This window comes from Danio rerio, chromosome 3 (genome assembly GCF_049306965.1).
Source record: "Danio rerio strain Tuebingen ecotype United States chromosome 3, GRCz12tu, whole genome shotgun sequence".
NCBI lineage: Eukaryota > Metazoa > Chordata > Actinopteri > Cypriniformes > Danionidae > Danio > Danio rerio.
In genome coordinates this window covers 50928628-50952646 of record NC_133178.1, presented here as the reverse complement: position 1 = coordinate 50952646, position 24019 = coordinate 50928628, and the positions used below count along the sequence as shown (strand labels likewise).

General features: G+C 35.5%; 1 protein-coding gene across 15 annotated transcripts in view; it reads left to right on the top strand.

Moving 5' to 3' along the window:
- Positions 1-24019, top strand: part of gcgra (glucagon receptor a) — a 167845-nt gene that overhangs the window by 120017 nt on the left and 23809 nt on the right. For 8 of the 15 annotated variants that reach the window (XM_009299727.5, XM_073944987.1, XM_068218119.2 and 5 more), the window contains 7 exons: positions 8672-8768; positions 8902-9009; positions 11216-11307; positions 13602-13708; positions 13823-13991; positions 15683-15842; positions 15963-16023. In XM_009299727.5, the coding sequence (XP_009298002.1) occupies positions 8672-8768; positions 8902-9009; positions 11216-11307; positions 13602-13708; positions 13823-13991; positions 15683-15842; positions 15963-16023 (794 nt within the window). The remainder of the gene's footprint in view (positions 1-8671; positions 8769-8901; positions 9010-11215; positions 11308-13601; positions 13709-13822; positions 13992-15682; positions 15843-15962; positions 16024-24019) is intronic. The other 7 variants (XM_017354821.4, XM_073944994.1, XM_073944995.1 and 4 more) reach the window with 1 other exon arrangement.

The following is a 24019-nucleotide window of genomic DNA, read 5'->3' as shown; positions in this document are numbered from 1 at the left end:
TACTTGTTCAACATTTAATAATTATAAGACATTTACTAATGCATTATTAAAACATGGCATCACAGTGGGTTAAAAAAATCACCTCACAGTAAGAAGGTCAACCCTTCAAGTCTTGGACGGGTCAGTTGGCGTTTCTGTCTGGAGTTTGCATGTTGTTCCCGTGTTTGCATGAGTTTCCTTCGGGTCCAAAGACATGTGGTATAGGTGAATTGGGTAAGCTAAATTTGTCCGTTGTGAATGTGTGTATGGATGTTTCCCAGTGATAGGTTGCAGCTGCAAGGGTATCTGCTGCGTAAAAACATATGCTGGATTAGTTGGCGGTTCATTCCTCTGTGGTAACCCCAGAAAAGAAAATGATTTAATAAATTATTAAAATATAAATTCATGCTTGTTAACATAAGTTAGTGCATTAGTTAGAGTTAATATAAACTAACAACAAACAGCTTTATTTCCATTACCTTATCGTTAGCTAATTTGATTAAACGTTGTAATGAATAAATAATCCATTGTTCATGTTAGTAAATAGCATTAGCTAATACAATATTATTGTAAAGTGTTACTCTTAGCTCATATTATTGCCAATGTGAGCGTAACATGCTCATTACATCAGTCAGATTAAAGACAAATTGTTGAGGCAAATGTTGGCCTGTAACTTCATCAAGACATAAAGTATGTCTGGTATGATCATGGCTGTTTAGATTGTATCTGGACATCTGGTCACTCACTACTTTTTCTCAAACAGCAGCTTGAATGCCATATTGCAAAAGAAACACAGTTTAGCATGCTTGCAAACAGAATATGTTTTACAGAGTTTATATATTTTAAAAGAACATAAATGAGCATTTTCAGGCACTTGAGTAAATCCTATTTGGCATTGATTTTTGTATAAATTATATATTATTAAATGCAGTTCGCTGAGCTTAAGAGAGATACATATCACTTTGGCATGTTTCAATAGTTAAATAGTCCACAGTAGTGCCCTTAGGTCATCGCAGATGTACAGTAGGAGTTTGTTTTTCTCCAACAGATTATATCTACATAAAACCATGGTCCTTAGTGATTTATACAATTCAAGTTATTGGGTCTACCAGTGCAGTGAAGTCAAACAAACAACTATTAATACTAATGCTATTGCTACTTTTACTATCGCTAATGATAATCTGTTGGGCTTCTGAAATTACATAATTTTATAATCTTGGGTTTGCTGAAATTACAGCTATTTCCAGCCAATATTCAATTTAATTCAATTCAATTCAGCTTTATTTGTATAGCGCTTTTACAATGTAGATTGTGTCAAAGCAGCTTCACATAAATGGTCATAGTAACTGGAACAGTGTGGTTCAGTAACTGTAACAGTGTGGTTCAGGTTTTAGTGTTTAAGTTCAGTTCAGTTCAGTTTAGCTCAGTTCAGTGTGATTTAATCATTACTGAGAGTTCAAACACTGAAGAGCAAATTCATCGATGCGTAGCTCTACCAATCCTGAACCATGCGAGGCAGTGGCGACAGCGGAGAGGGAAAAAAAAACTTCACCTGATGGGAGTGAAGAAAAAAAACCTTCAGAGAACCAGACTCAGTTGGGCACGACCATTTTAATTTCTCCGCTGGCCAAAGTCTTGTGCAGAACTTCATTCGTCGTGGTTTAGGCTGGAAGATGGCCTCAGCGAAGACTCGTCTGTCCCTGGAGTGTCGCTGGAATCAGACTCATGTTCTCCACTCCCCACGACCATCAGCGCAGCAGCAGCTCAGGATATGGCCTGGTCCCGGATATGGAATCCTTGGGATCATCACGTCGCTGGTCTTGGATCCAATCAGTGACTCCGCATAATCTGAGGACCTCAGGATGAGTATCCCCAGGTGAAAATAGAGAATAAAGAGAATAATTAGCGTAGCTGCTGTTCATAGTGTATATAAGCAAGATGTAGAAGCCAGTGTGGAACCCGCTAGGTGATGCATTGAGTGTATGCTTTACTAAACAGATAGGTCTTTAATCTAGTTTTGAACTGGGAGAGTGTGCCTGAGCCTCGGACGTTATCAGGAAGGCTATTCCAGAGTGTAGGAGCCATGAAAGAGAAGGCTCGACCTCCTTTACTTGATTTTGCTATTCTAGGTACTACCAGAAGCCCTGAATTTTGAGATCTTAAAGAGCGAGTTGGTTTGTAGCGAGACAGAAGGTTGGTTAGATAAACAGGAGCTAGATTATTTAGAGCTTTATAGGTGAGAAGTAATATTTTAAATTCAATACGAAACTTAACAGGCAGCCAGTGTAGGGAGGATAAAATTGGGGTTATATGATCATATTTTCTAGACCTGGTCAGAACTCTGGCTGCTGCATTTTGAACTAATTGAGGTTTGTTAATAGAGGATGCTGGGCAGCCAGCAAATAGAGCATTACAGTAATCCAGTCTCGAAGTCATAAAAGCATGGACTAGCTTTTCTGCATCTGAGATGGATAGCATATTTCGTAATTTAGCGATATTTCTCAGATGAAAGAAGGCAGTTTTTGTGACATGGGATATATGGTTTTTAAAAGTTAGATTGCTGTCAAATATGACACCCAAATCTTTTATAGTAGAGCTAAAGCTAACTTTGTATCCTTCTAATTGTAAATTGAGTTGCGAGATCTGCTGTGTGCAAGATTTAGGCCCAATAAGTAATAATTCTGTTTTGTCGGAGTTTAAGAGAAGAAAATTGTTGGTCATCCAGTCTTTGATGTCTTTGATACACTCAGTTAGTTTAGAAAGTTCAGACGTCTCGTCAGGTTTAGTTGAAATATATAATTGAGTATCATCTGCATAGCAGTGAAAGCTGATCCCATGTCTTCTAATAATGTCTCCCAGAGGTAGCATGTAAATTGTAAACAGTAAAGGGCCTAAAACTGATCCTTGAGGCACCCCATACTTTACTGGGCAGATTTGTGAAGGCTGTCCATTAAGATTCACAAACTGGTAGCGGTCAGTTAAGTATGACTTAAACCATTGTAGAGCCTGTCCCTGGACACCTGTAGACTTTAAGCGATTTATGAGGATATTGTGGTCAATGGTATCAAATGCCGCACTAAGATCGAGTAAAACTAATAGCGAGACGCACCCTCGGTCAGCAGCTAAGAGTAAATCATTGGTTATTTTCACTAAGGCGGTTTCTGTACTGTGGTGAGCCCTGAAACCTGACTGAAACACTTCAAAAATATTGTTCGTCTGCAGAAAAGAGCATAATTGAGTGGAAACAACTTTTTCTAGTATTTTAGACATAAATGGAAGATTTGAAATAGGCCTATAGTTAGCTAAGTTGTTGGTGTCTAGTTGCGGTTTCTTAATAATAGGCTTAATAACAGCTAGCTTGTAAGAGTTTGGAACATGGCCTATAGATAAAGAAGAGTTGATAATGTTAAGAAGAGGTTCTCCTATAGCAGGTAGCAGCTCTTTCAGTAATTTTGTTGGAATTGAGTCCAGCATACACGTAGCTGGTTTAGAGCTATTTATAATTTTTACTAACTCTTCATGTTCTATGATGTTGAAGCAGTGTAGGTTATTATTATGATTTAATGAAATATTTACAGGATTTGGAGTATAAGCCTGTGCAGAAAGTTTGGCATCTCCTATTTTTTGTGTAAAGCCTTCTATTTTATTACTGAAAAAATTCATAAAGTCATCACTACTAATTTGCGGTGGAGTAGTTTGTTCCAAGGATGACCGATTATTAGCTAATTTAGAGATGGTGTTAAATAAAAATCTAGGATTGTTATGATTATTTTCTATCAGTTTGCGCAGGTGCTCGGTCCTGGCAGATTTTAGAGCCCTCCTATAGCTGGACATACTGTCTTTGTACGCAATTCTAAAGACCTCTAAATTAGTTTTTTTCCATTTACGTTCCAGGGCGCGGGTTGTTGTTTTGAGCGCACGAGTATGACTATTATACCATGGTATAGTTTTAATCTCTCTAGCCTTTTTTACTAAAGAAACCAACCACGAAAAATAGTATTTTCATGTATGCTCAGTTCTAATGTAAGTACGCATTTTACATGTACATCATCTTTCAAGGCTCTCAAGGCAAAAGTTAGTTTTGAATGTGAGACTTTTATTCTATGGTAATATTGTAAATGGGACCTCTTATGCAAATATCACTTTTATAAAGGGTACGCTAGATAAAGCATTGGTTTCATTACTTTATCAAACAATGTTTGTTTTCAACATGCATAGCTACATTTAAAAGTAGACACTTCAAGCTTTCTAGAGATGCATGTCTCATCTGTGTGCGTTTGGTTTCCGTGGAGTTTCTGCGCATTTTACTGACACGCTTCTAAAAGCAGTTCAAGGAGAGAGAAAAGAGAGATTGCCTACACTGTTTGTTTTCCTTATTTTGCAAAAGCACACATGTTTGTTGTTGTTTTGAGTGTACACAACAAGCAGTAGACACATAACAGATTTAATTGATGTATTGATCTTATCTGTACGATCAAAACTGAAAGTGTAATTTAAGTTCATTTCAGCAGGTCAAACTGCATATACATGGTCTTCAACCCCAGAGGGTTAAACACAGTTTTGTGGTAAAATATAGCCAGCCTTTAATAGTAAAAATTAATTAATTCTATTTTTATTGTTTTCACATGACTAAGTCTTTATAAATGTGGAGTTTTAGGATGTAGAAATTGACACTGTTGTCAACTTTTTGTATTTCAGTAAATCAGTACTGTTAGTAAATCTGCTGCTATGCTGACACATAAGCATTACTTGCTCCACCCCCTTTTTTAATTAAGGCTGGGAGCACAATCTCATTTGAATTTAAAGTGACAGTCACTAAAACAGCAAAGTTTAGATCAAAGCTTGAAAGGGGGAGTTTTAAAGATACATAGTTATTTTGGGGGTATTTTGAGAGTAAACTTCACATACACACTCAATACAGTTAGTATTTTCAGTTAGTATTAGTTTTTGTAAGTTTATTGGCTAACATGTGAGCCTGCACTCACGAATTTATTTTTTTAACTATATTACGTTTTGTCAGTTTAGTGGCTAAGATGTCATCCTGTGCTCACGAGGAAACATAACTATTTTCCGTTTTGTCAGTTTAGTGGCCAACATGTCAGCCTGAGATCACAAGGCTACGTAACTATTTTACCTTTTGTCAATTTAGTGGCTAACATGTCAGCCTGATCTCAAGAGGAAACTTAACTATTTTCCATTTTGTCAGTTTGATGGTTAACATGTCAGCCTGATATCACGAGGCAATGTAACGATTTTACATTTTGTCAGTTTAGTGGCTTACATGCCAGCCTGATCTCACAAGGAAACATAACTACTTAACATTTTGTCAGTTTAGTGGCTAACATGTCACCCTTTGCTCACAAGGATACTACTATTTTCCGTTTTGTCAGTTTATTGGCTAAAATGTCAGACTGATATCAAGAGGCAACGTAACTATTCTCCGTTTTATCAGTTTTTGTGGCTATTTCATACGAATTTAAGTTCAGTCATATGAAAATGAATGATTTTAAAAAGGAGGTATGGCACTTCATCCCACCCTTTTAGTAAATCATACTAAACTGTATGCATTAGATCATACAAATTCATATAATCCGCCACTAAATCAAAAAGTTACAAATTGTAAAATGTAAAATAGTTACGTTTCCTCAAGAGATCAAGATGACATGTTAGCCACTAAGCTGACAAAACATGAAAAAGTTACACTCCCTTATGAGATGAGGCTGACATGTAAGCCACTAAGGGCGTCAAAATTAATTGTTTCTTCGGTACACAGCAATGCAGATGCGGACAATTCGGTATTGGTTCAGTAATAATCATAACCAGTTATTATGTACTGACATTGTTTATCTCATATGCGCTATGTCGACGTAGCTTACTATGGCAAGGGAGGCGAGCGTGAGTATGTACAACGCTGCAACTACTTAAAAACGCAGAAACTATGCACAATTTTACTGTGTATGTGTTTGCTGGATAGTCTTTCACCAAGACTTACAGCAGAAGCCCCTATTTCACTGTGATTGACAGAATGAAAGTAAACTTCATTTCCCTCTCTCACTGTGGCCCATTTGACCTGCTGGCATGACTTTTCCTCTTCTTCCGGCTGTTACAGTGATATTTCTGCATACAGACACGAGTGCATGTCTGCAGAGTTTTCTTCACCGTGTCTATTGCTATTTAAGGAACTAAAATATACTGCACAATAGTCCAGTATAAAGCAGGTCTAAAGTGCCGTGCAGAATGCATTAGTTGTGCGCATAGCTTACACATTGCTTAAAACATGCAGGATAAAAAATAATTAAAAGAATAAAATATTTCAAAAATTATTACATTCTACATAAATATTTTTTAATTTATTCATGACAACTTGCTTTTGTATAATGTTCTTATTAATATTAGTAATATTTATTATATATATATAATAATACTAATTATTATTTATTTTTTTTAACATGCTTAGATTTGACCACCTTTCAGGTTTTGGAACATATAAGGCATAGCATGTGTGTTTGGATATAAATCCATTTGTTCCACTTTGTGGAGTTGTTGGTGTTCCAGTCTAAAAAGTAGGTGTGTTAAGGCGCATTGTTGGTGCATTGCTATTTTGAAGAACTGAAATAGATGGTGCCGTTGACCAACTAAAGCGGGTCTAAAGTCCAGCGCAGAGTGCAGTAGCTGTGCTCCAATGCTGGTTCAAAACTCATTGCTTAATACACACAGGATGTACAACAATACACAAATATATTTACATATGAAAAAATAAAGGATTTAACTGTTACAAAAAGTATTATTTTTTACATAAATATAAAAACCACTGCCTCTATGCCTTCATCTCAAGGGACTTTTTTTTTAGTTTATTCATGACAACTTGCATTTGTAGAATGTTATTATTATTAGCAGTATTATTTATTTATTATTTATATGCATATTTATATTCGTTTTGTTAAAAGCAAGTCATTCCACTTTTCGGGTATTGGAGAGTATGCATCATCATATGGGGAATGAGAATAGGATGTGTGTTTGGATATAACCCAGTTTTTGATCAAACTTCATTATTATTGTTCATTTATTTGTTTGATGGAAATTAGAACTCATTCATTCATTAATTTTCTTGTCGGCTTAGTCCTTTTAATAATCTGGGATCGCCACAGCGAAATGTATCACCAACTTATCCAGCACGTTTTTTTATGCAGCGCATGCCCTTCCAGCCGCAAAACATCTCTGGGAAACATCCACACACAAACTCATTCACACACTACAGACAATTTAGCCTACCCAATTTACCTGTACTGCATGTCTTTGGACTGTAGGGGAAACCGGAGCACCTGGAGGAAGCCCACGCGAATGCAGGGAGAACATGCAAACTCCACACAGAAATGCCAACTGACCCACTCGAGGCTTGAACCAGCAACCTTCTTGCTGTGAGGCGACAGCACTACCTACTGCGCCACTGCGTCACCCGAAATTAGAACTGAATTTAGAAATAGTTTGGAAATAAATCTTTGTGCTCATCAAATAATAATAATAATAATAACAACAACAACAACAACAATAATAATAATAATAATAACAATAATAATAATAAAAATAAATTTTATTTATAGGTGCACTCAAGGGCACCTTACAATATGTCACATGCACATTATACAAGACAGAAGAATAATTAACATAATATTAAACCAAAAAATCATTAAAAGCAATCCTGAACAGGAAGGTTTTAACCTGGGATTTTTAAATTGGAAATAGAGTCCGCCTGATAATTATCTAAAAGCAGGGAATTCTTTATAACTTTATAACAGGGAATAACTGTGGTGCTATGCAGCTAAAAGCCCTGCCACCAAATGATTTCATCTTAAAATGTCAGTTCCCTTTACTTCTCTAAAGTAGTGTAAAAGTAAAGTAAAGAGACCGAATGGAGGAGGCTCATTATCTTTGCGCTGCAGATGGTCTGTTTAGCTGTTTGCTTGCTAGTGTAAAGCATTCAGTTTTTCCACTTACAAAGTCTGTCATGTGAATAGCAAATGCGCCATGGTGCGACGCAACTTACTGTTAAAGGGAATGTAAGATGACATACTGATTGGTTTAATGCAGGTTATGCTCAAAACACACCCATAACTCATTAAGAGAATAAGCACAACCCTGTTAAAGTGTATTCTTCCATCCATAAAATAGTAAAAGTGTATTCGGACATGCCCTTAATGCTTTTGCGATTGTTAAAATAGAACCCTAAATTTGACATATTATGCTGCTTATTATATGATGAAAAATAAGTAATTGGTCCTTTGACATAATATACCTTGTCAGTTTAATATATTTAGGTGAACAAATACTCAGCTTTTGTGTGTGTGCTGCTTCAAATGCAAATGAGCTGCTGCTTTCCAGAAGAGGGTGCAGACTTTACAGTTGCTATTAGGACAGAATAACAACATTTCAACAAAAACAACATTTCAGATGTTGTGCTATGTAGTCACTCTGCTGGTTTGGCAAATTCCATCATGCCCAGTTTTGTTATCACATGATCTGTTTAAACAAAATCCCATGATCTTTTTGATAAACATGATGTGCTTTTTTATATCCATTTTAGTTTTTTATGCACATTTTCAAAATGTATTTTATTTGATTTTACAAAATGTGCATCAAAATATGTGGGTGGAAGCATAGCTACTGTTAACCTTTGCCTGATTGGACTTTACAGGTGTCTTCTGCTGTATCCCTCAAAACTATGATGGAAAGATGGATGATGTACCGAGATGAATGTTTTCGAAATATGAGCAGAGAAGCACCGATGACAGGTGAGCTGCTGAGCCTCTTTCCACAGGGAGCAGTGTGAGTCACAGTGCTGTTAGGAAACACTGAGCAGACCTCAGATTGCAGGTCACAGCATGCAGAGACTCAGAGAAGGTAACATTAATGTCTGCTCTTCAGGTGTGGTGTGCAACAGGACGTTTGACCGGTATGCCTGCTGGCCTGATGCCCTGCCCAACACTACAGTGAGTGTGGCCTGTCCATGGTATCTGCCCTGGCACAAGGAGGGTAAGGGCACTGGAAGTATTCACATTTATTACGTTAAATTTTACTTCATAATCAACGCTATTGTTACTCTTAAAAATATAAACGATAATTGGGGTTGGAGCTATTTAGCATTCACAGTTTGTATAATGTGAAAAATGTTTGTTAGAAATCATTAACTTTTAGTGTAACAGTTTACATTTTGTCACAAGAGCAAAAATCAAACATAAAAGCTGTTTTCGTCTGAACAAGTTTGAAATTAAATATGATTGAAACTATTTCAGTTTAAATGATTGCCTATAGTAGCAAAGTACAATAGTTATTGAACAGGGGGTTACTGTAGTTAACATTTTTACTTAAAAAAATCATTTTGAAAATAACTTTATTATTTCAGCCAGTTACCAAAGCAGTATTTATAATATTTAATATATTTCAAATAAACATAAGTAACTATGTAGACATATTAAACATTTTTATAAATACAGTTGATGTCAGAAATATTAGCCACCCCTTTGAATTTTCTTTTTTTATATATATGTGTCCCAAATTATGTTTAACAAAGCAGGGAAGTCTTCACAGTATTTCTGATAATATTTTTTTCTTCTGTAGAAAGTTTTATTTGTTTTATTTCAGCTAGAATAAAAGCAGTTTTTAATTTTTAAACACCATTTTAAGGTAAAAAATATCACCCCCTTGAAGCTATATATTTTTGATTATATCAAACCATCATTATACAATAACTTGCCTAATTACCCTAACCTGCCTATTTAACCTAATTAACAAAATAAAGCCGTTAAATGTCACTTTAAGCTGTATGAAATGTCTTGAAAAATATTTAGTGAATTATTATTTACTGTCATCATGGAAAAGATAAAATAAATCAGTTATTAGAGATACTGTATTAAAAAATAATGTTTAGAAATGTGTTGAAAAATTAGAAATCGGAGGAAAAAATAGACAGGGGGGCTAATAATTCAGGGGGCTAATAATTCTGACTATATATATATATATATATATATATATATATATATATATATATATATAGCATAATATCTAAAGTGATGACAAAAAAGGTGATGTTGCTCACATTTTAAGATTATAAGGCTGAACATCATGAAATTCCATCCGTTTACGGAGATATTTCCCAGTATTTCTCTGTTGCAATTGAGATATTACAATATTTAAGCCCAAAAAAGCTAAAGCAATGCAAACACCACCAGATTAATAGATTAGCAAACACTACCAGATTAAGATTAAATTGTTTGCTATAAGGAAAAACACTAAACACATGCGGCCATTTTTTTTCTTTCGTTTTGTTTACTGAACTACAGTGAGCCCCTCTCACACTCAACACACTACAATTACTATAGTTTAAATACAGCACTACAACATACAAAAGAACTTAGACAGCAATTTCGAAAGACACTAACCAGTTTTATAATGATATGATCAGCTGTAGTTTAAAATTACACTACGTTTGTTCTCTTCAAAGGGCTTATTATGTGGTCTCTGTTGACATCTTGTGGATGGCATTGCATAGTTGCAATCTAAACAACTACATTCTTGCCTTAAAAAAAGTACATTCTGTTGTCCAACGGCTGCAATATGTTGTCAAACTGAAGTAAGTTTATTAATCTGCTGTCACTCTATGTTGGCGGAGTAATACAGAAGGGTAAGGAGGCTGTAGGAGTTGCTCTTGTCAGCCAATCAGATTGTGTGTGTGTGTATGTAATATATAAATGTGTGTGTGTGTGTGTGTGTGTGTGTGTGTGTGTGTGTGTGTGTGTGTGTGTGTGTGTGTGTGTGTGTGTGTGTGTGTGTGTGTGTGTGTGTCTTAAAATGGTTTAAAGCATAAAGTGTGGTACTGGACTTGCACTGCATTCACATGCAGGGATGACATAAAACGCACTAACAAGCAAACAAAAGGGCAAATAATAGGCTTCTTTCTGCAAAAAACAATTCATTTTCTGGTGAACTTTCTGCCAGGACATGTCTTGTGAAGTTTACCTATATTCATGAGTAAATACAAATAAATTAATGGGTTGACACATTATTAATGTGGCTACACTTTAAATTTACAATTTAAATTTACAATTTTCTGTATAGCACTCCATTTACTATTAATGTGGCTACACTTTAAATTTACAATTTTCTCTATATTACTCCATTTATTATTCTCTTATATGCACACTGTGTAATGTCACTGGCTCTCTTTTTGTGTGTGCTTCAGTCCGGCATGGGCTTGTGCATGTGGAGTGTGATGCAGACGGACAGTACAGCAAGCAGAAGGATGCCAGTGAATGTCTGTCACGTGACAACATAGTAAGTCAGAAACACTGGCACTGTTTAAATGCTGGATGAATTAGCGTGTGATTACAAATCTGTATGTTTTAAAAAATAACAGTGCTCAAAACTTTTTTTCAAGTCTGGAAGGAGACTATATCCTTTGTCAGGTCAAAAACATGTTTTCTTTGAAACCTACAGAAATGCTGCAAACTCATTTGTGGCAAAGTAGTGTTAAAAAGAGTTTAAAATTCATGAAATATATGCAAAGATTGTAGAAAACTATGGACGTAGTGTCTGTGATGTCACTCATAGTATTTGTGAAGAGCATATATACATATCATAGTGGCCACCACCATCTTAGCAGTGTGTTACCGCACTTCACTGCCAGATAAAAAAAGATAATGAATTATAGATAATATTCTCGCACATGTGCTTGGTTGTATGATTTTTTAAAACCATGAGTGCATTCTAATGTTTTTAAAGCACCGTTTTAAAGGTGACATACTGTTCTCTGTTATCTACATAGTAGGTTTGTGGCTTAGCCAAGTTCAAAACCTCTCCAGAAACAGTTTGATGCTCAGTTTTTACCTTATAAAATAGCGCTAAAATCAAAAGGTCCTTATTGACCATATTTGGAACAGTCGTGAATATTAATGAGCTATGTGCCTGCTCGCTCACTCTGACTCTCACACATACAAACACAGCATGATGTGGACATAAACATGTACAAAATAATCATAATTGATTTGTCAAAAATATTTACAAACAGAGCAGATGCTCTAAATTTTTTACTTCACTGGCTAAAAGATGAATTAAATGGAAATAAAAATATAAACTAAATAAAATTATATATAATTATATAAATATAAACAGATAACATTTAATTTATTAAATCTCACATTCACACACTGGCCAATTTTAGTTTATTTAATTTACTTGTATGTCTGTGGGCTTTGGGGGAAGCCGGAGCACCTGGAGCAAACCCATGCAAACATGGAAAGTACGTGCAAAATCCACGCAGAAATGCCAGCTAAGACTCAAACCAGCAACCTTTTTGCTGTAAGGTGATAGTGCTAATCACTGAGCCTCCATGCCATCCCACAAACAAATACATTAAAGTTTTGATTTAAAAGTTTATTCAGAGACTACAATACATACTTTTTCCATAAGTTAGAAATCAGTTGCTTAACATGCAGGGCTTTACATTAACACTCGCCAAATGCGGGTAGATTTCAGCTCTGGCAGGTTAGACAGACACCTCCACTAGCCACTTTGGCTGGTTGGAAATCTGTTACAAAGTGTAGTTTTCTTAAAAGCAGGGTTCGACAATAACCATGGCAGTAATATTCATGCAAATGGGATGGTCACGTGACCTTCACGCATTTTAAATGGAAATTATTTAAATATAACAACACTCGTACAAAAATGTATTGTTTTCCCCCTCTTCAAAATATATACTTTGCATAAAAACATTATAAATATACTCTGCACAATATAAATAAAACAAAATTTAATATGAATTTCAGCAAACAAACACCCTTAATGTGTTTATTCCTTTATTAAGATATTCATGTTAATGTTTACTTTCACCGTTTCATTTAGGGAAACTCCTGAGGTAAATAAGTGATATCTCTGAACTTTAATAATCAATTTAAATAAAATGCTGCGCTTCCCACCTCCAGCCGCAATGACTTCTGGGACTTCCAGAGCGAGTTCGGTGATAAGTCTGCATCAGTGCTTCCTCGATATCAAGATCACATCCGGGAAGTTTCACGCGTCCTCCGTACTTGCGGTCTTGAGTATTGGAACTGAACTTAGGCAGCTGATGATGATGTTGCACGAGGACGCTAGACCGCTGAAGAACGCATATTGAGAAACAGCCACCATCTAGATCAGGGGCGCTCAGTCCTGTACCTGGAGATCTACCTTCCTGCAGATTTCAGTTTGTGCCCATATCAAACACACCTGCCTGTAATTATCACGTGGTGTTTAGGTCCTAATTAATTGGTTCAGGTGTGTTTGATATGGGTAGCAACTGAAATCTGCAGGAAGGTAGATCTCCAGGAACAGGATTGAGCACCCCTGATCTAAATCAAGTTATTTTAGCATGTCAAAGTCAAATGCATGCATAAAAAATATATTCTCCCAACAAGAAAAGTGTGGATAGTGAACATGGCGAGTGGCTAGTAATGTTGGAAATCTACTAGCCAAAGTAGCTGGTAATCAAAAAAGTTAATGTCAAGCCCTGCTAACATGTAATGCATATACATGGCCAGTGTTTTTGCATCAATATCTGATCCGATTAACTGTATGCGTTTGTTTGTGTGCAGCAACACTATGGCCGGATCCTCCGTCAGTTTCGCACCATGTACACAGTTGGATATTCTCTATCTCTCGGAGCGCTGGTGCTGGCGCTAAGCATCCTGGTGGCCTTCAGGTAACAAAAAACGTGCTTTGCATCAGTTTTTGGATTTATGCTAGTGTTCAGGCTTCTCTGTGTGAACAGCGTAATGCTTTCTGACTGTTTATTCATTGCACTTTGATCCTGCAGAAAGCTGCACTGCATGAGAAACAACATCCACATGAACCTGTTTGCCTCCTTCATCCTGCGCGCCTCTTCTATTCTCATCAAAGACGCCTTGTCGGAAAGACCTGATACCTTCCCTGTTGGCCAGGACATCACCACTGAACTGGAGGTGGAGTGGCTGGTTAAAAACGAGGTCCAATAACACGCTGTCATTCTTTATGATGTATTACTAACATATAGGCCTATATGTAGAATTCCGAAAATCGTGTTAGTAGTGGCCATTCAATGAGCTGCAGCATTGTGAATGTTCTCACATTCCTACTTCTGTCGGTCATTAACATGATATACTCAAAGTGAATTTTTTTTGATCTAAGCAAAAAAGAAGTTGGAAATACATTCGCTGTAATGTATTAATATTTTGCTTATCCAGATGATGTCCACACTGCTGAGAGGAATGCTTATATACCTGTATGTAATTAAGTTCTGCACTCTCAATGACTGTTTTAGTATGCTCCAAATTTTAGTATGTAAAATGTTTCAGCATACTAAAAAGGTTTCAGTATGTTTTGTTTTTAATGCAAGTGAGACAAATGTGGTGATAATTGACAAGAGAAAGCACCAATAACAGTCCAAACACCATACTAATCAAGCAATACAACTGTTTATTGCTGGTACACGTAGCTGATATCAGTCATCACAATAATAGACAATAATAAAATCATGCTCGTGAACAATATTAATCGAAATACAACAAAATTACGTAAAAGGCTTATAATGCGAAATAAAGATGAGTAATAAAAGGATTACATGAATAAAAGAGAGGTAATGAAACGCCAAACAATTTTATATAAATATATATAACCTCAGAGATGTGCTATCATTTTCCTCTTCAAAGACTTGGGAGCCCGTTGCAGTCACATTGGAAAACCAACACGTGTGTCTGAGAATGCCGGGCGATGTGCTATTATCCCAAGGATAAGCTTCCAATATTTCAACAAGAACCCCTCACCTTTAAAGTCAAAATCTGGGTGCTGAAAGGTCAAAGCCAAAAGGTCGGTCTGTTAGGTAAGAGAAGCTGTGGTCACACTGGACTTTTCTCCCCATAGACTTCAATTCACACGCACACGACAGACTGGAAACGCAAGTTTCGCAGATCGCAGCATTGGAAAGTTCAAGCTTGGTGAACTCTGTCCTGCGAAATTGCATCACTTGACTGCGTGAGATCAATCAAGGACCTCTCTATACAGAAATTTTAAATATGGAGCAATCGCTTGCTTTTTTAAATGTCTAATCATCTTGTTTAATTCCGCCACTTTTCACAGCGCAGTACGACAACATTTCGCAAGCTCAAACTTTAGTGTGACCTCAGCTAGAGAAATGTGAGTTCATCAGGCCCATCTTCTCTCTCAGCTTTTCTCTCTCAGGTTAACTAGGCAGGTTGCTGTATAATTATGGTTTGTTCTATAGACTATCGAAAAAGATATAGCTTAAAGGGGCTAATAATTTTGCCCTTAAAATGGTGTTTAAAAAATATATAACTGCTTTTATCCTAGCCAAAATAAAACAAAAGACTTTCTCCAGAAGAAAAAACATTATCAGAGTTACTGTGAAAATGTCCTTGCTCTGTTAAGCATCATTTGGGAAATATTTTAAAAAGAAAAAAACAATTTAGAGGGGGGCTAATAATTCTGACGTCAACTGTAAATTACTCATACTATTGCTTTTAGTCTTCATGAATTATTTCCTACAATAATGTGCTCTTCTTTTGTAAATATCGGCCAATATTTTTGAAATGCATGTTAGTACAGATATTGAGGTGACAAGTTAAAATGTACCTCAAGGCTTTAAGTGAACATGAAACATGTGAATGCATGCGTTTTCCAGACAGCGGTGGGCTGCAGAGTTGCGGTAGTGATGATGCAGTACAGCATATTGGCGAACAGCTACTGGCTGCTGGTGGAGGGCATTTACCTGCACAGCCTTCTGGTTGTCACTGTCCTGACCGAGAGAAACTACCTGAGCATCTACCTGAGCATCGGCTGGGGTGAGAAGTTCAGCGCTTTTACCTCTTGAACTCATTAACCGAGATCTAGCATGTCCAAACAGAGCCTGGCAGATGGTTTATGCCTCGTGTAACATGCTCTCTCCCTCTTTTTTCCCTCAGGTGCCCCTCTGATATTTGTCTTGCCCTGGGTGATCGTGAAGTACTTGTACGAGAATGAAGAGTAAGTTCTGGATCTTTGTGAGATGAGTGTTTGTGTCAAGCATGTCAGTACAGTTAGCTATCATCCAAAGCGACTTACACATACAGTAGGTGAGAGTTCAAAGTGGCTATTAACGCCGCGGCTGGTACCGCCGCCGTTTGAAATAGGTGCCGCTCTGTTTTTAGTGTATGACCGCAGTTTGTGAATGAGCCGCCAGGGGGCGCAAAGGGACGGGATGCGAACGGACAGAAATAGATCATACAGCTACTGTGCTTGTAAATGATATTAAACAATAAGTCAAAGCATTATAATTCCTTCATTAATCATTTAAAATTTGTTAACACGCTTTATTGTAAACTTTTTAAGTGCAAAGAGGATTCGTTTTGGAAAATAGAATTGAAGAAGTAAAAGACAACTAAAATGAAAGCACAAACATTTAGTACAAATAAGTAGTCTTAAATAAATAAATAAATAAATAAATAAATAAATAAATAAATAAATAAATAAATAAAGCAGCCTAAATATAGAAAGATGTTCAGTGTTTGCTATTTTGATAGGACTAAGACAAGACATTTTCATTTATGTTTTATTTCTGTTTTTATTTCCATTTTCGTTGTTGATTATATTTTACTATCTTATTTATGTCTCAACAATTGTACATAAACGAATAATAAACGAATAATGAAAATAAATGAATAATGAAAATAGGCCTAAATAAATTATTTATTTAAAGACATTGCCGTACAGTACGTGAAACACTGAGAAAAATAAATTGACCTACCTTAAGCAGATCACTAAAAGTATAATAAAATTATTTTTGCCGCAGGACATAAATTAAGTCTTGCAGGTTTATTTTTGATAATTTAGTTTCAGTTCTGTTCATTTTTTTTTCAAAACGTCAATGTTCTCCTTTAAAGTAGCTATAACTGTTGTTTTGTTTTTTTGTTTTTTTTTTTACTTATGGCTCAGTATGTTTTGTATTTTAACTTCATATTCAGTCACCTTGCAAATGTGTGTGAAATATAATGCCGCATAACCGCGGAAAAAGAAGAAAAAACTGTCGAAGGTTAGAGCTAATTCATCAAAATAAGCTATATTAAAATACAACATTTATGTTAATACAGGCAGAGTGTGAACAAACTCAAGGCTAAGATATGCGCTTGCCTTTTAATGCATTTGCGGCCTTTTTATAGGCTAAAGGAAACTATGTATAATAATGTTTTTTTTTTTTCTTGTTTTTTTTTTTGTATGATAAAGGACAATACACATTATGTATTGATGTAAACTTAGGCTAAAACTTACCATTGATAAACGTGACCTACCTCAAGCAGATCACTTAAAGTATAAAAAAATAAAGTAGGCTATATATATATATTCTTAATAAACTTCACAGCCACAAATATAAAAACAACTTGTATTAAAACTGGGCGAGGATTAGAAAGAATACGATGCTTGTTATATATAATTTAAATTTTGATTCCAATTTCTGCAAGCACATTTTTTCACTCGCTACTCTGCCAGAAACTTCGCCGCCGGAGAGCACCTCAATAATGTAAACATTTGTTTAAAGATGGAGCGCAAGATGTGCCGAGTGGCAACATGTGAAGAACGATGGCAAAGCTAAGTGTGATTATTGTAATAAACTAAGTTATAAAGCAGAGTCCCGACCAACAGGACTAAGCATATGCGGTTGGCTCATTCTTCACGAATATAGAATTAAAATAATGGCGCGTTAGGTTCACTAAGCAGCGCATTCTCTCCGCCTCATCGTTTAACCAGCGGGACACGCTGCTGAAGCAGGAGAGACACTCCGTCATTCATAATCTTAGCTGATGTATCGGAGTCGAAAGAATATATCAAAGAGGAATTTTCTTTTAACAGTCCCGATATGTTTAATCTTTTTATTTTATTTTTTTTTTTCGTGTCATTTCAGCAAATTAGATATTTTTAAAGCTGCTTGATTCTTTTAAAACCGAAAGCAGGGCCCATAGTGTTTTTCCATAAGATACTCCTTTATGAATGTTTTAATTTTTTTATTAAAGTTTTTAATGTGCTTTTTGATAGTTTTATTTTATTTCAAGCAGCATCTAAATGCGAATTTATCCTCAAAACTTGGCATGAGAGCGATGCAAGTCATGTGTGGCATAATTGCCTTTTTTCCCTGCGCGTGCGAGATCAATTTCTGATCTTTTTGCAACTAAAATGAAAGCATAAACATTCAGTACAAATAAGTAGTCTTAAATAAATAAATAAATAAATAAATAAATAAAGCAGTCTTTTAACCTAAATATAGAGAGATGTTCAGTGTTTGCTATTTTGACAGGACTAAGACAAGACATTTTCATTTATGTTTTTATTTCTGTTTTTACTTACATTTTCGTTGTTGATTATAGTTTACTATCTCATTTTATGTCTCAACAATTATAGATAATAATAAACGAATAATGAAAATTAATGAATAATGAAAATAGGCCTAGATATATTATTTATTTAAAGACATTGCCGACATTGAGCTTAAGTTGAATGCAGCTTCATCAAAAGCAGAAAAAAATAAAATAATTTGACCTATTTTAAGCAGATTATAATAAAAATATTTTTGCCGCAGGACATAAATTAAGTCTAGCAGGTTTGTTTTTTTAATACTTTAGTTTCAGTTCAGTTTTTTTTTTCAAAACGTCAATGTTCTCCTTTAAAGTAGCTATAACTGTTGTTTTGTTTTGTTTTTTTACTTAATGGCTCAGTATGTTTTGTATTTGAATTTGACGCGTCAGAAAAAAAAAACGCTGAATCTCTGCAAATATTTGGTTAACTTATAAAACAAATGTATGGTTTAGTGATGTTAGTAATGCATAGAAAAATGCAAAGCAGAATTATTAAAGTTATTATTTCATTGATCTGAACATAACCATTTATAATATAATTACTAACCCGTCGTCTAAAATATTAAAATAATAAAATAGTCTATTATTTTATTCATGGCTAGAGCTTGATTAAATTGATTAACAAGCCATGTGCTTTTGTTTGTTTGTTCTCGGTACTGGGTATACGCAAAACATTTTCTAAAATGTCAAGCAGTATTTGTCTATAGAGCAGCATTTTGCTAATTATAATAGTCCTTTATATTTATATACATGTGTTTTTGCATATTCGTTATTTCACTTGATGCATTCGTTATTTAATGTTTGAATATTGAAATAAAAAGCCATCGTTTAAAAGGTTATTTCACCATCAAAATGTAGCCTGTTATATGTATCATTAACGTTTTATATAAAACTGCTGTGCAGTGTAAATGGGACCTTAATACAGTTTAAAGCGAAGTTGTCTGTAAGGATGATGGGCATGGCATGTCTATTGTTGTGGCTCGCGTTGTGAATATTAGAAAATAACTGTCGGGTGAAGGCTTTATGGTCGTGCGGAATTGTCTGCTGCTGTCATGGCTCAGCAGGCAACACCCTATTCAGCTAGGCTATGTTCGGTGTTTGTATGTACAAATTCGTTTTGGCGAATGCTAGAGCGTAATAGAGATATTTTAAATAACAAGTATAGTTCAGTCCAGAAGTTGCTGTGCATAGAAACATTCATTTTCATAAGGCCCCATTTGCGGTTTGGTTTTAAAACGCATAGGTTTTGCTACGGTTACGCCATCCGTCCTCGGGAGTTTTGGATTTTGTGTAACCATGTTTGTGGAAAACACTTGAGGGTGGAGACATACCCCTTCCCCCGTCTCATAACCAAAAGCTTGTCTTTCAGGTGTTAATGGGCATCGTGAGACCGAAGTCATGTCGCATTTCCACTGTCGGCCTATAGCTCGCAGCGCGTAACGCAAACCCAGCCCCCAGAACGTCCCCCGAGTGTTGGCATCGTGCATCCGTTAATAACTCGGTAGAAAATGTATTTTATAACATCCTCATTTAGACACAGTCAAACATTCAGCCCAAATGCACTGGAGAGACCTGAAACGTGTTCCCAAAAATGCTCTGTTTGCACGATTTGATTATTATCATCATATCCAAATACTTTATAAATAATATTCTTAACCTTCTCTGGTGTTTATTGTTTTTAGAAAATATCTAAAATCTTTTAAAAGAAAATATCTTGTAAAATAAAAGTTTGATTTGGCTTTAACGGTTTTATTTATGTATAGGCCTACCTAAACTGTTATAGCTTGCTTTTGCTTGTTTTATATTGGTTTATTTATTTAATGCGATTTTATTATATCCGATAATGTAATTCTTTAAATTATATTTCAATGTGGCTTAGGCTTATCAAGATATGACACTTGTTTTGAGTCTACAAAAGGTTATTTGTAAAGTGTTATGTCTTTCTGTTGTATTCATATGGTGTATTATCTGCAAAATAAATAACAAAAAGAAAGAAGCCGCTAGCAGCATCCACAGAGCTGTGAAGAGAGCGCTCTTTTGCTCGGTCTCTCACACACAACCTTTATGTCTGCTGTGTCTTTAATATGGTGTGTAGATTATTATGCGTTATTGAAACATCAAGGGGGACACAGCAAAATCACTTATAAATTAAAAGTGTATTATTCTATGCAACAGCCTTACATTTAAAACGGAAACATAAGGGCGATTTTAAGCAAAAAGACCTCAGCCTATAAGTCTAGATGTTTTCTTTTCCTTTTTATTTATTTGTTTATTTGTTTGGCGCATGTGTGCGATAGGAAAACTATAGTGTAATTACGGCAAGCCATCTTTCCCAGACTCGGGGCAAATTCCTTTCACTCCGTCCCGAAGCCCCAGCTGGCCCTCCTGCCATCCACTGCGTAAAACATATGCTGGATAAGTTGACGGTTCATTCCGCTGTGGCGATCACAGACTAATAAAGGGACTAAACCGAAAAGAAAATGAATGAAGAATGAATGAATAAATTAATAATAATAAAATAAAAATAAGGTAATAATAAACACAAATGCCGCGTAAGCGGCCTTTTTTTTAGAGATGGTACATTTGAATTGCCTCTTCCCACTTCCCCCACCTCGAAATTGAAAGTTGCAAAGAGAACTCAATAGCAAAGATCATAGCCCATTAACACATCAACACATAGTCCATTTACACATCAACACAGTGCAAGTTTAGCGGAAGAATGTCAAATCAGAATCACGCAGATGAAGCACACCAGCTACTACTATGAAACTATTAAAATTGTTTTGTCATAAATTTGCTTATTTGCAGCAGCTTTTTTTCGCGCAACAGAATTGCGTCGTTGGGAAGCCGTCAATGAATAAAAACAGGGTCAATAGTGAAAATCGGCTTTTCATTGTATCCCTATTACCTATACCAATGCATTGAAGGCCTTTTATGGTGTCATCTCGATAGAATAGCCTAAGTTATAAATAATTTAAAGAACAAAGTTATAAAAACTCACATTACATAAATAAACAATTAAAAATATGTTTAGGTTGTCTATTTAATTGCCCTCGTGATGATGGTGTGCTTTATCATTATGTGCGTTTTACTTATAACTAACCTGATTTAAATGATGGATCTGCGACAGAGAAACTAGGGGTTTTGGGGGACATGCATCACTATATCCTTTTTTTCCCCAAACTGTGCATAGTTCAGCTGCAAGTTACTGTACGTCTTTTTTTGGAAAAGCACCCCATGTCCGCTAGTGCCGCGCGCCTCTTTCTCTGGGCAAAAATGAGTTGATTTTTAAAATAATAAATATATAGATTAATTAAATTTTCAGCAAAAGAGACATTTATTTCATATTTCACTATGCATTTCATCTGATCTTTATAGCTTAATTAAACACATATTGTCAAAACCCACACATAGGCCTATTGTATGAAAATGAAAAGGGCATTTTTTGTTATTATTACACTACTATTTGTTATTTGTTGCCTAGGCTATTTTCACATTTGAGGTGCTTTATTGGCATGACAAGTAACTGTACATTCGTTTTGCCAAAGCAGTACGCGTCTCACAAACAAGACAGTGCAAAAAGGGCAGTAGTGCAAACAAATATGAAAATAACATATAGGCTAATAAAAAAATGATTAATAAAAATAAAAATAGAATAAAAAATAAAAATATAATAATAAAAATAAAAATAGATTTTTGATAACATTAAACAGGATAAAGGTAATAATAGTAGCCTATTATCAAAAGTAAGTCCACATAAAGAGTTCCAGTATTTATGTGTTGGAGACAGGAGCGGGTATTGTTGGGTGAACACACAGCAGCACACACACTCCCCCAGTAAGATGGGTTCTGTTCGACAGGGACTCAAAGTTGTTTTGTATGTGTTGGATTATCGGGTAGAATTTCTCCCGGATCTCGGAGTATTTAGTGCACTCGGGATATGCAGCTCCGTCTCAATCAGCTGCTGAGGGCACAGCCGCTTCTCCACCGGCAGCCATGTTTTTTTTGTGCGGGCCCGTCTTTACGGCTAGCTGATGTCCGCTGCCCGCTTCTAACATGTTAGAAAATACTGCAAATCAAGCTGTCGGTATCTCCCCGCGGTTGAAATTGTTCGTTATTCCGAAAAAAAGAAGAAGAAATATCAGCGCGCAGTAGTTGCTTTCTAGATTATTTAGGCCTATATTCAGCTGTTTTAATCTTGCAATTCTGATAATTAGAGATAATGTCTGTTCAACTTGTCTGTCATTTATTTCTCATTTGCTACTTATTTTATTAATTTGTTGATGTTAATATACTACATAGTCTTGTATATGCATATCTAAAATCCTTTGGCATTCAAATTTGCTTTGAACTTGAAAGAGAGAAAGAATCGGATTTTACCTGTCAGAGCACATTGCATATGCTTTTTTTGAAATAACATTTATTTAACAAATATTTTAGCACATCGAAAGTAATTAAATTACCTGTCTTTTGATTAAAACCTTTATGCAAAAAGATCAGAAAAAAAGGCAATATGCGACACATGACATGCATCGCTCTCATGCCACGTTTTGAGGATAAATTCGCTTTTAGGTGCTGCTTTGAATAAAATAAAACTATTAAAAAGCACATTAAAGAATACTCATAAAATAAAACCTTGATAGAGGAGTATCTTATGAAAAAACACCAATTGACGGGCTCTGCTTTCGGTTTTAAAAGAATCAAGCAGCTTTAAAAATATAATTTGCTGAAGAGAAATGACAGGGAAAAAAAGATTGAACATATCGGGACTGTCAAAAGAACATTCCTCTTTGATATATTCTTTCGACTCCGACACATCAGCAAAGATTATGAACGACGGAGTGTCCTCCACTGCTTCAGTGGCGTGTCCCGCTGGTTATAAACGAGGAGGCGGAGAGAATGCGCTGCTTAGTTTCGGCTCGATATATTTAAATAAAAACTAACAACGAGCTGCTTATAACGCTCAAAAAGTTAAACTCAAATGCACAACCCTTGTTGGTTGCACCTGCAGGATGCACAATGAACCTAACGCGCCATAATTTTAATTCTATATTCGTGAAGAATGAGCCAACCGCATATGCTTAGTCAGTCCTGTTGGTCGGGACTCTCTGCTTTATAACTTATTAGTTTATTACAATAATCACACTTAGCTTTGCCATTGTTCTTCACATATAGCCACTCAACACATCTTGCGGTCCATCTTTAATGTTTAGATTATTGAAGGTGCTATTGACGTTTTGAGAAAAAAATTAATAGTACTGAAACTAAATTATTAAAAATAAACTTGCGGGACAAGGCAAGCACATATCTTAGCCGTTTGTTCACACTCTGCCTGTATTAACATAAATGCTGTATTTTAATATAGCTTATTTTGATTAATTAGCTTTAACTGACAGCCTTTTCTTCTTTTTCCGCGGTTATGCGGCATTATATTTCACACGCATATGCAAGGTGACTGAATATGAAGATAAAATACAAAACATACTGAGCCATTAAGTAAAAAAACAAAACAAAACAACAGTTATACTTTAAAGCAGAACATTGACGTTTTGAAACAAAAAAACGGAACTGAAACTAAATTATTAAAAATAAACCTGCCAGACTTAATTTATGTAATATTTTCATTATTCATTTAT